General features: G+C 38.0%; 1 protein-coding gene across 3 annotated transcripts in view; it reads left to right on the forward strand.

Annotated features, from left to right (window-relative positions):
• LOC135203000 (sodium- and chloride-dependent glycine transporter 1-like) overlaps nucleotides 1–17,770 on the forward strand; it is a 158,360-nt gene that overhangs the window by 115,464 nt on the left and 25,126 nt on the right. For 2 of the 3 annotated variants that reach the window (XM_064232546.1, XM_064232548.1), the window contains exon 2: nucleotides 6,545–6,695. In XM_064232546.1, coding sequence (XP_064088616.1) covers nucleotides 6,545–6,695 — 151 coding nt within the window. Of the gene's footprint in view, nucleotides 1–5,243; nucleotides 5,648–6,544; nucleotides 6,696–17,770 lie in introns of those variants that run through there. The other variant, XM_064232547.1, reaches the window with a different exon arrangement.

The raw sequence follows: 17,770 nt of genomic DNA on the forward strand, positions 1-17,770 counted from the left end.
CTTATTATACAGATTATAAAAATCATGATGTAAACTTTGGGGGTTATTGTGCTTCTTCGTCTCCTCTCAAGTTTAATTTGAAGAAGAAGAAGAAGAAGAGGAGGAAGAAGGGAAAGTTTAAAAAGAGAAGTGGAAGCACTTCAGTCTACGACCAAATCGACCAAACAAAGACACGAGATTTTTTTTATTTTTGTTAACCTTATTTTAACTGACGTTGAATGGGTAAAAGATAGAGAAAGAGAGAGAGCGAGAGAAAAAGTGACAGGAGATGAAGAAGAAAGAGGGAACTACAGTCAAAAAGTGTTTGCATAGAGAGAGAGAGAGAGAGGGGGGGGGGGGGAGGGAGGGAAGCATTAGGTTTAACCATATACTGACTTTTTTTAATTCAATCTTGTGCTTATTAATCCATTTATTGATTTATTCATACATTCCTTTACCTATTAGTCAATGGCATTTTTTTTCTTACATGCAAGAGGCATTTGTTTGTTCTGTGGGAATTTCCTGAATATGTTAACAAAAGACATAAATTTTGAATCGCTTTGGTAAGACATTTTGCTTTTGAAAAGTTGGGGATGGAGGTGGGTGAGGGGGGGGGGGGGCGGGTTGGTTGGTTACTGGATGCCATCCTTATAATGCCTAAGCTTAGCCCATCCTTGAAGGCATGAGGAGGAGGAGGTTGGAAGAATCAAGCAAAACAGAAGAATGAAGAGAATTTCAAATCTGGCCAATGAAGACAGTTCCTGGTTGTGATTCTGATTTAAAACGCTTCTGTAGATATGAATTAAATCTTAGCTTGGTGGGTGTGTCCCAAGGGGGCCGGTACCGGCCTGTTGGGAATGGGTGGAGTTCCAGAAAGGAAGGGGGTGCCTGAATTGCGACTTCGTCTGGGACTCTGTAATTAGACCTGTCTGTAACGCGTCGTAATCGCTTCCCCGTTCTCTGGCTTCATTCCTCGTCGTTTTCAGAGCGTGTCCTCGTACCGTTTACTAGATCTGTCATTTATTTCAGTCAGTTTTTAACTAATTGCATCGCTATTCAAGTCCAGTAACTGCGCGTGGAAGCCATCAGTGGATTAAACAATCAGAATTATATATAAGCGACTAGTGAATAGCGGCACCTGGCAATTTATCTTAAACCTGCCGTTCCGGAACGAGACTTGTACCTGAATAACCTTGACACAGTGACAGCGTCTTAGCTGCTTTTTTTTTCTTGCTTTTTTCTATGTTGACGTTTCTGCTTCCTCAAACGTCATTTCCCTGTCAGAACAGACTCTCTTGATCAGGAAGGCAAGACCTTGCGGTTTTATTGAAGGGATGATTGAATGAGAGGATAAATTTATTGTTCTCATTACCTCTTAAAATATCTTTGGTTTGGATTTCCGGTTTGGTGGTTAGAAGGACATTGGATTCTAAGTTTTCAAAGTGCCGTATGTTGAGTTCCTTCTCCCCATGCACTTGTTTTTCGCAACTTTGTGGATTCACAGTTGTTTCCTTGCACTTTTTGCAATGAGTTAATAGTTTTACAAGGCTTTATGTACAATCTCAAGTGTTCCCAGTATTTTATTGCTTATGTTTTGACAGGTGTAAGTGTTCCCAGTATATTCCTGACTTGGTTTAACAACTTCAAGTGTTCCAAGTGTTTTCTTGCACCTGTTTCAACAACGCCAAGCTTTCCCCGTATTTTCTCGTAATCGTTTTCATAACCTCAAGTGTTCCCCGTATTTTCTTACACTTGTTTCAACAACATCAGATGTTCCTGCCACTAAATGCTGACGAGAAGAAAATGTAATTAAATCCAGTCAATAGTATAAATCGATAGAGGGGTGGCGGTTGCGTTCAGGCGGTCGAACCGGCAAGCTGCGTTCATGAGGAAATCGATAAATCAAAACAGCTAGGTTAAGCGTTTTTTAAAATTTTCTTCTTCTTCTTTTCTTCTTCTTCTTCTTCTTCTTCTTCTTAAAGGCATTGTATGATTGATGATGGTCAGTTGCTAGGTCACCTCGGCTGGAAGGTCAATTGATTTATCGCTTTGAAGGTTGTTCCTGTCATTACCGTTATAATATATATATATATATATATATATATATATATATATATATATATTATTAAGGCTTGATTTAGGAAGATGTATTAGCGTGCGAGCTGCTATCTCAGTGGCTATGATTATCGTTATCATTGTGAAGTGTTATGACACATTGCTATTATTAGCCCCCTCCCCCACCCTCTCTCTCTCTCTCTCTCTCTCTCTCTCTCTCTCATACAAACGAAAGGGAGATTTGTGGCTGCTTTCATTAACACATTAAATGTTTGTTATCAGGATTATTCTCTCTCTCTCTCTCTCTCTCTCTCTCTCTCTCTCTCTCTCTCTCAAGAAAGAAAGAAGATTGTACCCGTTTTCCCGCATGGTCATTATTATTGTCATCCTCTCTCTCTCTCTCTCTCTCTCTGTCTTCTCTCGGCTCTCCTCTCTCTCTCAAAGAAAGAAATATTGTAACCCGTTTCAACGCAATGGTCATTAGTTATTGTCCATCCGTCTTTCTCTCTCTCTCCTCCTCTTCTCTTCTCTCTCTCTCTCTCTCGTCTCTCTCTCTCAAGAAAAGAAAGTATTGTACCCGTTCACCATGGTCAATTATTATTGTCATCTTCTCTCTCTCTCCTCTCTCTCGTCTCTCTGTCTCTCTCTCTCTCAAGAAAGAAAGAAAGAAAGTATTGTACCCGTTTCACGCATGGTCATTATTATTGTCATCCTCTCTCTCTCTCTCTCTCTCTCTCTCTCTCTCTCTCTCTCTCTCTCTCAAAGAAAGAAAGAAAGTATTGTACCCGTTTCACGCATGGTCATTATTATTGTCATCCTTCTCTCTCTCTCTCTCTCTCTCTTCTCTCTCTCTCTCTCTCTCTCTCTCCACAAGAAAGATGGAATTGTACCCCTTCAGTCTATACCATTTTTAGCATCCCCCCTACTCTCTCTCTCTCTCTCTCTCTCTCTCTCTCTCTCTCTCTCTCTCTCTCTCTGAAGATGCATACACTACACCTGCCAAGCAAAAGGTCACCTTTTGACTTTTTACCTGTGCCGGCTAGACGCAGTTGCCGTCTTGGGGAGTTGCTATTTTTCCAAGCCTTTCTCTTTCCTTCGCCTTCCTTCTGATGTTATTAACTGAAGCCTTCTGCTGCTCCGCCTTCGTCAGCGGTATTTAAGCCTCTCTCTCTCTCTCTCTCTCTCTCTCTCTCTCTCTCTCTCTCTCTCTCTCTCTCTCTCAGGAGGAGGAGGAGGCATGAATGAAGAAGACCAGTTTTTCATCATTTTCTGTATCTCAAATATTCAGAATGATTCACGTGATATATATAAGAATAAAGACATTTCAGTCTCTCTCTCTCTCTCTCTCTCTCTCTCTCTCTCTCTCTCTCTCTCTCTCTCTCTCTCTCTCTCTCTCTCACATGTACGAAAGAGGCACGAAGAAGAAAGTCCGTTATTTTATTATTTGCTTTAACCAAAAAAACTTCAGTTATTCACGTGAAAAAAAATAGAAATAATGTCACCTCTCTCTCTCTCTCTCTCTCTCTCTCTCTCTCTCTCTCTCTCGTAGCACACAAATGAAGGAAACAAATCATCTTAGCTTCAGAGCAGAGAAAACAACCGAATTATTCCGCCGCCACTAATCAATTTCGTGGGATATGTTAAGTCATCGAACCGAAGCGTTGCCATGGCAACCGGAACGCCAACCTGTCTCCATAGCAACGGGCGGTCTTGGATCATGGTGTCCCCCTATACATTTGGGGGCAGCGAATGTTGGCCCAGGAATAACGAATGGGAAGTTATGTAAACATGAGAGAGAGAGAGATGAAGAGACAATGAAAAACAAAGATAAAATATTAAATAAACAATTTTCACTGAGAAATTATTTGTCACAGAAGATGATTAATTCTACTTTATTTTTTTTTTAGCAAATAATCGTCATTAAATTATTCGTCCATACTAACAGTCCATCTAAATGACAATTATTTACCTCAATACCTAATTAATTTATGCTAAGATTCATCCTTAACAATTTCTTCCAAAAATTAAAATGTTTTCCCCCGTAGGAGATTAGTGCCATCAGTGCAGCTCATGGGGTGCACTGTCGGCCTTACTTAAGAAGGTTCTTTGCAGCGTCCCTTCGGCCCCTAGCCGCAACCCCTTACATTCTTTTTACTGTGCCTCCTTTCATATTATCTTTTTCCATCTTACATTCTTTTTACTGTGCCTCCTTTCATATTATCTTTTTCCATCTTGCTATCCACTCTCTCCTAACAGTTATTTGAAAGTGCAACTGCTTTAAGGTTTTCCTCCAGTTTCACCTTTCAAACCTACTTATTTCTGATATCCTTTCCAGCGCTGAATGACCTCATAGGGCCCAGAGCTTGCCTTTTGGCCTAAACTCTGTATTCCGTTCAAAATGTTTCCCCAGTCTTTGCAGCTCTTCCTAACCATCAACAGCTGTCACTTGTATCAGCTATCATGAGTTCCTTCCGCAAATGTACAATATAGCCCCTCCTTCCTTTCCCCGAATATTTCACATGACCTGCCCTGCATATGCGGACGAGCGAGACACGAATGACCTCACTAGATTGCCTGCTGGTCTTCAAGGTGACCTTGCTTCTAACCTTCAGGCCACCCAGCCGACGATGATTAAGCCTTTCGTGAAACCCTTTGAGTCTTTGAATGATGAAGTCTTCTGTCGCCAGCAGACTTCTTCAGCCGTCATGCAAAAGCCTTATGCTTGACTTTTCCAATGTGGCCTTCATAATTAAAAGAGCTTCGATGTGTATCTCATCTTTATCAACGGCTTTGGTTATTTGAAGAGTGCTTGATTGAATATATATATATACTATATATATATATATATATATGTGTGTGTGTGTGTGTGTATATATATATATATATATATATATATATATATATATATATATATATATATATATTTACATATTATATGTTATTTGATGTGTGTATATATATTTCATAATACTGCTTGTCGTGTGGACTGTAAAGTTTTTTTTAATATACTTCTTAATGAAAAAAATTTCCAGAAAGCTCACTTCAATTGAGGATATTACTTGTAAGTTCGAATAGCTCTAATTTGTTTACAAATATTGCTGAAATCTTACCTTACGAAAAAAGGAAAATTGCAAATATTGTCACACTTCAAAAAATAATTATCGATCGTATTTTCTTGTGACTATACACAGGCAGTGGGGACAGTATATTGAATTGTGCCAAGATACACAAAGGTTTAAAAAACTGAGAAAAAACCTTAAGTATAAAACGAAAGAAAATCAAACAAGTTCTACACAAGGAAAGATTCTGTTCACTAAAACGATAGTAAATACAACGAACCCATTTCCAAGGATTACAAACAGCCTTCATTCTGGCAAGATTTCAGATATACAACAGCCTCTGCCTGTGGAGGGGAGATTAAAGGAAAAAAAAAAAAGATTTTCATATCCGAATTCAGGGATTCCTGAGTGTTTGACCAACGGATATGTTAGCTTATAAGAGAAGGTACGAGGAACCAACGACCCCTGTTAAAAGGGGATTTGTCCTGGCTTACGAAAACCTAGACTATGATACGTACGATCTCAACAGTCCTGAGAACTGCTACAGTTCAGGGGTACGGGACTGTTCCAGTCTTTCCTCGCTTGTTGCTGATGTGAACTGTAGAACCTTGATTCTCAGACGTGTGTGTAGGGTAGCAGCTGTTCCAAGTTTTCCTTTCTCGTTGCTAATGTAAGCTATACCTTGATGCTCATGCATGTTTAGAATAGCAGCTGTTCTAAGCATAGCTTGTTCCTTGCAGATGTAAACTGTACCTTGAGGAGCAGAGGTGTGTGTAGAATAACAGCTTTTCTGAACTTTTCTTGCTCTTTGCAGGTGTAAACTGTACCTTGAGGATCAGACATGTTTGCAGAATAAGAATAACAGCTGTTCTGAACTTTTCTTGTTCCTTGCAGATGTAAACTGTACCTCGAGGATCAGACATGTGTGCAGAATAGCAGCTGTTCTAAGCTTTTCTTGCTCTTTGCAGATGTAAACTGTACCTAGATGCCCAAACTTGTGTGTAGAATAGCAGCTGCTCTAAGCTCTTTTTGATCTTTGCAGATGTAAACTGTATCTAGATGCCCAAACTTGTGTGTAGAATAGCAGCTGTTCTAAGCTCTTTTTGATCTTTGCAGATGTAAACTGTATCTAGATGCCCAAACTTGTGTGTAGAATAGCAGCTGTTCTAAGCTCTTTTTGATCTTTGCAGATGTAAACTGTATCTAGATGCCCAAACTTGTGTGTAGAATAGCAGCTGTTCTAAGCTCTTTTTGATCTTTGCAGATGTAAACTGTATCTAGATGCCCAAACTTGTGTGTAGAATAGCAGCTGTTCTAAGCTTTCCTTCCTCTTTCTTGTTGTAAACTGTAACGTTGATGCTCAGACGCGTTTGTAGACAGCAGCAGCATCATGATCCGGTAACCCATCCAACTTAATGACATTTCCCCCCCTCTTCTTCTCTTCCCCGCAGGAGTGTGAAGCCGTGGAGGTGAGAGAACCTGAAGTTAGAGCCAGGCAGAAATGGGGTCGTCAGATCGAGTTCATTCTCTCGTCCCTCAGCTATGCTGTCGGTCTGGGCAACATCTGGAGGTTTCCCTACCTCTGCTACAGGAATGGAGGAGGTGAGTTGACAGAAAAAGATAGAGGGAGGGAGGATATATATATAGAATAAGGCAGAAGATTCCACCACAATCTGGAAGTGAATGACAATCGAAGATTGATCTAAACCAGTGTTTCTTAAAGTGTGGTCAGCGGAATGTTCCAAGGGGTTCGCAGGATAATTTGGCAGTCGGCATCAGATAAATCTGAGGCCAAAACGTGGCTCCATTTGTGTGCAAAATTGCTAAACTTGTGAGCAAAATTGCAAAATTGATAATGTTGTGAAAGTTATTTTAAGTAAAATGTAAACATTTCTGTTGAAGATGAGCCATTATTAGATAATTCAGTAGCAATTTTACTGCCATATATTAGACACTGAAAACACTTATTAAATCAAGAGGGAAATTATCACAAGGGGTCCACTGCACAAGAAAGTTTAAGAAACACTGATCCAAACAGATTGACCCTTGAGTTGGTAATATTCGTTCGGGATCTTTAGCGTTGTAAAGTGTAGCTCTTGAGATCATCGTCCAAAGTCACATGTGTAAAATAAACTGAGGGAGCCTACATTGAAATAATAGTTGGAAAGGTTATTGTAACTCCAGACATTAGGATATATACTTTTGCATAATATCCAAATAGAAATTCTGTATTAGCAGGAAATCGCATTAGTAGGATATAATAGACAATTACATGTGTATGATGAAGTGTTTGTGTGTGTGTGTGTGAGAGAGAGAGAGAGAGAGGGGTTGGGTGTAGGTTAAGGATAACAATAATTTCATGTGTAAAGAGGTACAATTCTATTTTTTTCGGAGAGAGAGAGAGAGAGAGAGAGAGAGAGAGAGAGAGAGAGAGAGAGAGAGGTTTTGGATTAAATATGATAATGACATATGTAAAGGGGTAAACTTCCTGAGGAAGAAAGGGGAGAGAAAGAGAAAGAAAGGGAGGAGGTATAAAAGATAATTATAATGACATGTGTAAGGGAAAGGGTACACAATTCTTGAGCAGAGAGAGAGAGAGAGAGAGAGTAAATGCACTGATGACAGACGCTGAGGCAACAGAGACGGAATGCAGAATCTGACGTTATCGAGGAGGAAAATGACGCAAACTTCTCTCAGTCACCCACAGCACAGCCGGGATTGTGTCTAAGGTCAGGAGAACTGGCGTGACGTCGCTGGAAGTGAGGGAAGGAGGGGAGGGAGGGAAGGAGGGGAGAGAGGGAGGGAGGAAAGACGTGCCATTCTTACATAAATAAATTCCCTTGCAGTGGCGTCCAATCATATCCGTTTTCTTTATAGGGTTGGAGAGAAGGTGGGGTAGGGGGGAGTTACCTCCCACGCTTCCAAGGTGGGGCCCTCGGTTGCTTCAAAAAGCACTCTGGCGCCATTGTGACCCGTGGCCAGGTCGCTATGGTTGCTGTTTTCGGAAACTGAAGCGTTTTATTAAGCCTAAATTCAACCCCATGTTTTTAACCTTGAATTATGACCTGTGTGATTATGTAAATCCTTACAAAAATTATAGTTTAATTTGGTAAAATTCTCCCTCTTCTCGCCACATGAACGGACCGTCAACTCTGGACTTCTGGTGACAATTACTACCAATTCTAACCACAGTGATCCCCAGCTTTCAATCTTTGTCAAAAACGCTCCGTTCTTGAACACCGATTCCCAACCTCATGCCATCATCAGGGGTTCCGCAAGAAGTCTTAAAATAATATGTATTGCAAATGACGCTGATCTGAATTTACACAGCTCGAATTTCCTTTCCAGCGCTGAATGACCTCATAGGTCCCGGTGATTGGTCTTTGCCTAAACTCTGTGTTCAATTCAATTCAATAGACCTAGGTAAATGTTAAAGAAGCTGAACAGCTTCAAATGACTCCCGCATCCAAATGAAATTAAAAGGCGCAAATCTTCTGATGTTTCAATTGCACGAAACAAATACGGAAATGACTGAAATGTCTAATCAAGGCGTTTAGTATGGTCACCGGGATTTTCTGCTTTATTTACGTTTTGTCCGTTAGTAAGAGGACGCAGTGAATTTGAAAACAATAGCGTAGTTACGTAAATACTTTGCATGAACTAAGCGTCGTTCATATGCAGGATTAAGCTGTCACATTGCCGCTTTCTGTTGGTGCGCAGAATCGACAAAAACAGTTAACAAAAAATGAGATGATTTACCTGTTTCCTCGGGATGAATTAATCTTCACAAAAGAAGCTTCATAGAATTTTACCAGAGAGTTCTTTAGCACAATTACAATTCAGCCGCGTAGCAAACAGTTACAAAGAAACCTCGTACGGCTTTGCTAGAGAGTTTTTGCATAATTCAGATACATACCAAATATAGAAGCGCCTCAGGGGCGTGATCGGTATGGTCTTGGCCTACCACCTCGGTGGCCGCGAGTTCGATTCTCGGGCATTCCACTAAGGGGTTTGAGATGTGTATTTCTGGTGATGGAAGTTCACTCTCGACGTGGTTCGGAAGTCACGTAAAGCCGTTGGTCCCGTTGCTGAATAACCAATGGTTCCATGCAACGTAAAAACACCATACAACAAAACAAACAAACATATTTCAGTAGGAACAATACTGACAACAATGGTGATACTAGTGATGATAACAGCCAAGCTCTTGTAAAATGCCGCGGGCCAGTTAAAAGTCAAATTTGCCCGGCGACTCATCGAAAACAAATATCTTGTAAATGTCAGCCAATAAATACCACAGACGTCCGGGTTACATAAGACTGGTGGAATCTGTCAGTGAAGTCTGGGTTAATACGGTGTATCTGTCTGCATATTTGGTATCTTTGTTTGTTTGTATGGTGTTTTTACGTTGCAAGGAACCAGTCGTTATTCAGCAACGGGACCAACGGCTTTACGTGACTTCCGAACCACGTCGAGAGTGAACTTCTATCACCAGAAATACACATCTCTCACACCTCAATGGAATGCCCGAGAATCGAACTCGCGGCCACCGAGGTGGCAGGCCAAGGCCAAACCGAGCACGCCACTGAAATATGGTCTTCTCTCTTTTAAAAGGCGAGGCTGTTGTTTTCTGAGGGGTTAGTTTCTTGACTGTTTCCCCTCGGCCCTTAGCTGCAACCCCTTTCGTTCCTTTTACTGTAACTCCTTTTATATTCTCTTTCTTCCATCTTACTTTCCTGAACCCTCTCCTAACGATTGATTCATAGTGCAACTGCTTTGATGTTTTCCTCCTGTTACACCTTACTAACCTTTTTACTGTCGATTTCCGTTTCATCGCCGAATGACCTAATAGGTCTCAGCGCTTGGCCTTTGGCCTAAATTCTATATCCAGTTTAATTCAAATAGTTGTGATTATCATTGGTATCCAGCGATGGTCACAACCCAACCTTAAGCTTGACTTAACCTAACAGGATTTCATGGATGATAATAGTCATGGTATTCAATGAGGGTCAAAATCCAACCTCGACCTTCAGCTTGACTTGACCTAGCAGATTGCTATGGAATTTTCTTTGCCCTTGACGAACGCAATATTGTTTCTGCAGTATTTAGATTGATTTTGTATTTATCATCACTCTGTTTCTCTATTTATTTGTCTTTATGATCACTCTTTTTCTCTATTTATTTGGATTTATTATCACTCTGTTTCTCTATTTATTTGTATTCATCATCACTGTTTCCCTATTTATTTGTATCTACTATTTATTCGTATTTATCATCACTGTTTCTCCATTTATTTATATTTATCATCACTCTCTTTCTCCATTTATTTGTATTAATCATCACCTTATTTCTCCATTTATTTGTATTTATCATCACTGTTTCTCCATTTATTTGTATTCATCATCACTCTGTTTCTCCATTTATTTGTATTTATCATCACTCTATTTCTCCATTTATTTATATTTATCATCACTCTCTTTCTCCATTTATTTTTATTAATCATCACTCTATTTCTCCATTTATTTGTATTTATCATCACTCTATTTCTCTGTTTATTTATATTTATCATCACTGTTTCTCTTAACTACCTTCAACATTTATCACGGATATATTTAACCTTTTTAAAGCGAAAAGGAATAGGGCTGAAAGAAAAATTATTATTAATAAATAAATAAACATAATGAACATTCTTAACGACTTTCTTTCACGATCACCGAGAGACAATACTATATTAAAAGAATCATCACAGCCATCTCGGTTACCGATCGATTCATGCGATGAATTCCAGGGCGTTGAATGTCAGTCAACGCCGCTGCCTGCTCTCTCTGAGAGGACGCGCGGAGGTCCCTGGGGGACTCTCTGACGTCACCGTAGCGTTTTATTTCAGCATTGTTATATATCTGTCTTTTCGCTTTTTTTTTTTCTTACTGTATTTTGTTGCTTATGCTGGGTATACTATCTATCTATAATCTATAATTATTATTATATACATATATATATATATCTATTATATATTATATTATATATAATATATATTATATATCATATATATATATATATATATAAATATTATATAATATATATATAAGGAGGAACAAGAACCCCAGAAGACGTGGTAATATTCCAGACATTATTATTTCCTTAAAATGAAACAAGGGCACAGCCGAGCTTTGGGGAATACATTGCTTTTCCCATCATCAGGGTCACTTATCTATAAAATGATACAAAAAAGAGAAACAGTAAGAACTACACTGATTGACTATATCTAAAAATATTACAATACTTTAAAAACATAACACAAAGTAAAAAAGGAACATAAAATACACAACACAAAGTAAAAAAGGAACATAAAAACTAAGTTAACTGCAAATCATAAAAGAGCAATGACAAGTTAAAAGAGATTACGTAAAATGCAGAAATATACTGAGAGCGAAAAATAAAAACATGAATATTCAGAGTAAAAAAATAAAATAATGATACTGTAGTACAAAATATTGGAGAACCTACTGTTCATGTCGTAGTTAAATGACAACTGGGCGAGTTAGAAAACTGCGAATGAAATAGGGAGAAGTTTTTAAGTTTGTCCTTAGTTGAATAAAATATTTTTCTAGCTCTTTTCCATGCCACATCTACAAAAGTCCTTGGGTATTTAAGTTTCAATGCAATATCCTAAATAGTTTTAATCGCAGCGTCAATAAACTGCGGGTTACAGACACGCAAAGCCCTTTGGAACATCCCAGGAAAAACAGAGAATTTAACATTTTGATGGTGATTGGAGTAGTAATGAACAAAGGAGGCAATGTTAGTTGATTTCCGAAAGACTGAAAAGGTGAAATTTCTATCATTTCTATGGACAGTTACATAAGGAAAATTCATATTACAATTTCTTTCTTCCTCTACAGTAAATTTTATAGAAGGGACTAAATGTGCGCGGGGTTATTGTCCTACTATCTGTTATTATTGATATTATTGTTATTGTTATTATTATTATTATTATGGAGGCCTTCTCTGAGGGTAGTAGCACTGAATATTATTAGCCGTTTCAACAGCATTTGATTTATATAGAATCTTCTCAAGTCTTCTTATTATCCTTTTCTCGTCAGCAGATATATGTCCATAGGAAAACTGGTATAATACCAGCTACATGCGATGAGAAAAAGATAATAAGATTTGAGAATATTCTATATAAATTAAGTGCCATTGAAACAGCTATAATAATAATAATAATAATAATAATAATAATAATAATATTATTATTATTATTATTATTAATTATTATTATTATTATTATTATTATTATTATTTTTTGCTCTATCACAGTCCTATTATTATTATTATTATTATTGTTATTATTATTATTATTATTATTATTATTATTATTATTATTATTATTATTATTATATATTCAGAACATGCCTTCGAAAGGCGCTAATTTGCATCACTACCTTCCTCAGAAGGGACAGCCAATGATATACAAATAGCCATGAATTGAAGTTTAAAATCTGCCTGTAATAAGAAGGCAAGGGTGAGAGAGATACGAGTATACACTTTTAAGTCTTCCTGTCTCGATTAAACAATCTGACTCATAAGATTCTCTGTAGAGCAGAGTTTTTTTTTTTTTCTTTTTTTAAAGCTGATGGGTAAGATGGGTGAAAGAGTAGTTAGGGCAGTTAGCTAGCTAACCATTGTACGGAATAGTTTAGAAAGTTAAGTATTAGTAAGAGTCATGTCAAGTTTGGTTGATCCACAATTTTATTTTATTTTTCTTACCTCGGCCTTAATATTAATTCATTACAATAATTATTTTACATTATATTAACACGGTGAATTGTGCAAATTACATATTTTGAGTTATATCTCTTTATAGTATGAGTCTATTTAACAAAAGTGCTTTGAAAATGACTTGCTATAGTAGACTCACATCAACTGTGCATTTGATGTCTTGGCCAGTCCCTTACGACGCTCCTGATTGGCTGTTGATACAATCACAGGGCGGGAAACTCTCAGTCTCTCTCGAGAGTTCACATGGGTAGGATCTATGTTGCATCTCTCCTGAGGTATACGTCTTTCAGGAGAGGTGGAGCATACATCCTGCCTATGTGAACTCTCGAGAGAGACTGAGAGTTTCCAGCCCTGTGAAAAGCCAATCAGGAGTGTCATAAGGGACTGGCCTAGACATCAAATGCACGGTTGATGTGAGTCTGCTATAGGCACAAATGTTAAAGCAGCTGTTGTTGCTGTCGATTGAGTTGTGCAACGCTGATATCAGTTACATGTCTTGGGTCTTTCCTAACTAGAGACTCCCAAGGGTTTTCGGGGATAGTTTTCCTTATGATATTTAGTCTTTTGCTTACGTTGCTCTAGGAAAAGTTAAGTCTGTCTTACTTTTACCAGACCACTGAGTTGATGAACAGCTCTCCTACGGCTAGCCCGAAGGATGAGATATTTTGACGCGGCTGAAAACCAATTGGAGTACTTAGCAACGGGACCTACAGTATATTGTGGGATCCGAACCACATCGAGAAACGACTTTCTATCACCAGAAATAGATTTCTCTGAATTTCTCGTTGGCAGAACGGGGAATCGAACCCGGGCCCCGAGGCTATCTAGGAAAGGTCCCATTTCTTGACGTTTATGGAATTTCATCATTTAAACTGTTTCCTCTCGCCTTCATTTGAGTCTGGGAAGACATGCATTCAAGCCACCCTCCCCCTGTTCCCCCACTTGCCAACCAGGCTACCCTGCTCCTCCCTCCCCTCTCCGCCCCGCTTTGGACAACCACGCAGAACCTAAGACCGAATTTTGAAGGTCATCAATTCTGGCTGAGCTTATCTGAAACGTTGCGCCAGCATCCTGTGCAGATAATGAAGTCTCTCCCAGACACAGCGAGTGAAGACCTCTACGGCTGGAGATCACCAAATCGGTCCCAGTTTGGTGGATAACGACTTTGGCCCATCTGGAACATTCGTTAATCATCTATCTAGTCAGCGATTCCTAACCAGGGTTCCTCACGCCATCGTCAGGGGTTTCGCAAGAAGTCTTGAAATAGATGTGTATTGCAAATGACGCTGATCTGAATTTACACAGCTCGAATAGCAGTGGTAGATATTATATGCTTTACATATATATATATATATATATATATACTATATATATATATATAGATATAGTATATATATATATATATATATATTTAGTATATATTATATATATATATATATATTGTTACGTATTAGCCTCGGCCTTAAGGGGCTCAATTACGTAAACAAAAATAGTTGAGGGAAAAGCAGAATAAATTACTTGAACTTACCTAAAAAGGATTTACAGGGTTAATTTACTCTAGAGGAAAAGGTCGCCAGAAAACTCAGCTAATTACTTTACATCTATTTATTTACAAGAGGCTGCTTAACAGCCTGGGGAAGTAAATGCAACTGGTCCACACGTGGACTAATAATATCTCTCAAAGGGATGATAGTTGGCTCAAAATGAGATTCACGTAAAAGCTGGTTTTCGAAATCTTGCAGTAATGCAACACTTGCTGGGCGAAGACTTGGACACGTGACTCAGGGAATCTGGAAAAGATCCCAGATTAGACAAGAATAAAAAAAGTACTTCTTGCACAAGTTACGATTATTCAGTTCTCTAACACTGGGGAATAGGCACTCTAGTGTTTAACTGAGGTATGCAATGACTTCATTTGTCTGGGACGATCACACAAGGGAAGCATGCGGCCATGAGGCAGTGAGAGGAACAAAGGGATATTCCCTTGAATTGGAAGTTTGAAATGTGAAAATGGGGAGTAAATAGACACTAGGAGGTAAGGAACTGGCAATATGCTGTTTCACAAGACGTACCTGGATGCCATGATCAGTGGACCTCTGTAGAAAATGCAGCCTGGGCTTTTGTCTCAGGTCTGGGGCTCTGGGCACGCCAGTAACACCGTTAAGCCTAAGTGTGGAAGGCTGGCTGCCGGGACATCTGTCCGAGGTCACGACTGGAGCTGACTGAGAGCGACGGCAGGTCTGTTTCCTGGGTGTTGGGGGTCAGCTTAACCCCCCAAGAGCAGGGCAATCCTGGAAACAGAACATACAGCCAGCAGAGGGTTCACAGGAAAAAGAGCTTAAGACATAGGCCTAATAAGTACCAGGCTACCTACATCCTTCCCTTTGGGATACGTTCCTAAAGCTGACAAGAGTCTATATTCCCCTTTCTAGCAGGAAATTCCTATCTCTGGATGGGGTGTTTTGGGTTCCCGCCTGAAATCAGCTGATATTTGGGTGAATATGGCGGCTTCTCTAACAATCAAAATATTTAACTAAATGCTGGGTAGACGAGGAGATCAATAAACGTAGAAATATATATATATATTATATATATATATATATATATATATATATATATATATATATATATATATATATCTATTATGTAAGTTTTGTAATGCAATTATAATTTTGGTAATATGAGTAATTCACCTCAGAACCTGTGTATCATGTTATGAAATGTACGTTTTTGAGTTCATATTCCCATATTTAAAGATAACGCATGTTAAGTAGTGTAGCTTTTCATTTTTAAACATACATAAGGCGAAGAGAGGGAAAAGTAACATAAGACAGATAGAGTGGAAGCTCATAAGCCTTTGAAGAGGGTTGTTTTCATATCTTGAGAACTTCTTAGCTAAGCTAATTTTTTTTTTTTTTATCATTCCAAGTGGTCCTGTACAAAACAAGGGGCCCTTGTGCATAGAAATATGCGAACATAGCAAAAGAGGCCCCATACTCGATATCCCTATAGAGATGACGTAATATGTTTTCGTCTTGCTAACTGCCTCATATGCCGATACACATGGAGATAGAGAACTATTCATTCGATTCCGAGACCTAGCCGCTGGTGTGTGGGATAGGATCTCTCTCTCTCTCTCTCTCTCTCTCTCTCTCTCTCGCGAGGCTGTTTCATTTACTTAATAATGTAACTTACATTTGTATTTGAGAAGGTCACTCATATAATTCTTATTAAAATATGTGTTGTTTGTGGAATCTGAACATAGTATTATTTCTATTAGTTTTGTGAAGTCGCCCACGAAACTGTAAAAGTGTGTAACAGGCCTTTCTCTTGAGTGAGAAGCTGCAGCTGCGTATACAGGTATTTTACAAATGTTTTGAAGTGCACTTCGAGGTTTTATTTTACCATTGGATAAAATTATCATTTTCAATACATTTTTCTTTTGCTTTGTTCTTCTGACATATCCATTTTTATATGCTTAATGTTTGTACTGTTTTTTCATATTATGCATTATGTTTTTGCATTGTCTTTATTTTGTTTAATTAGTTTGAATAATATTCTATTGTGTAATTGTTTGAATCTAACACTTGCAAATTAATTTGTATTTAATTAAACTTCATTTCAAATTTAATTATTGCTTTATGATTTAATTTAATTAATTTTCTTGATAAACTTTGATTTAATTAAACTTTTGTTTTCAAGTAATAACAATTTCCCTGAGATTGTGAATTTCACTTATAAATTTTGAATTTAGAAATAAATGTTTGTATTTAAAATTTATATGAGCATTTCATTTAACCACCAGTATTATACTTTATTTTTTTGTCTAGGTAGAAATATAGTGTGGTAATTGTGTCGTTTCCCACAAATAAATCAGAATCAGGGAAATACTTAGGTTAGACATTGTAGAAGGAGTGATGCCCTTTAATTAAGATTACATCACACCTATTTTAATGAACTTAGACTAATTGTTTTCTTGACTGTTCAGTTCTATAAGGGATCACTATTACCTTTAGAGTATTCAGTCGTTTAGTATTTGTGATGAAGGGTCAGGTGTCTGGCTGTAGTGAGGTAAGTAATAACCAGGTACTTGAACAAACTGTGCCCTAAGTACAAAGGGTTTCCCAGACCCAGGAATAAAAGGGTCTCTTGTGCTAACAAATACAAATGGTAAGTGAAATAACTAGATACTTGGCAAATTGGGTTAACAATTATTAATGGTGTCTAGACACAGATCTTTGGCTACTTCGTGCATCAAGTATTAATGGTATCCAGACCCAGATACTCTAGGCCACTTCGTCACAATATATATATATATATATATATATATATATATATATATATATATATATATATATATTATATACATATATATATACAGAGAGAGAGAGAGAGAGAGCATAGGATATGAAAAATGGTTTCAAGGGTACCTTGAAAGTAAAAGGTTGGGAATCTCTAATCTAGATGAGCAAGCGATCTTCTATTAGAGGGGAAAAGGGCGCCAGAGAAAAACAGACCAGCAGTTGCTGCTACTTTAAAACTTTAACTGTAGACTAGAAGATTAACCAGTTACAAAGAAAACTGTAACATACGTATGTATATTTATGCATAGTGAATATATTACATTTATATTTAGTTGTACATATGCATCAGTCAATATTAATATAATATAAGAGCATAATACGTATCCCTTCATTTATTACTCAACATATTCATCTGTTTTCCTTTTAATTAGTTGAAAGTTCTATTGAATAAAAACCTTCAGATTCAAACAAACACAAAAATCACTTCACCATCTGGTGGAATATTACTCAAAATTCAACAACACATCACCCCCTTTGACTTCCCAACATAGGTAGAAAGGCTTTTGTGTGTGTGTATGTGTATGTGTGCGT

Source organism: Macrobrachium nipponense, chromosome 33 (genome assembly GCF_015104395.2).
Source record: "Macrobrachium nipponense isolate FS-2020 chromosome 33, ASM1510439v2, whole genome shotgun sequence".
Classification (NCBI taxonomy): Eukaryota; Metazoa; Arthropoda; class Malacostraca; order Decapoda; family Palaemonidae; genus Macrobrachium; species Macrobrachium nipponense.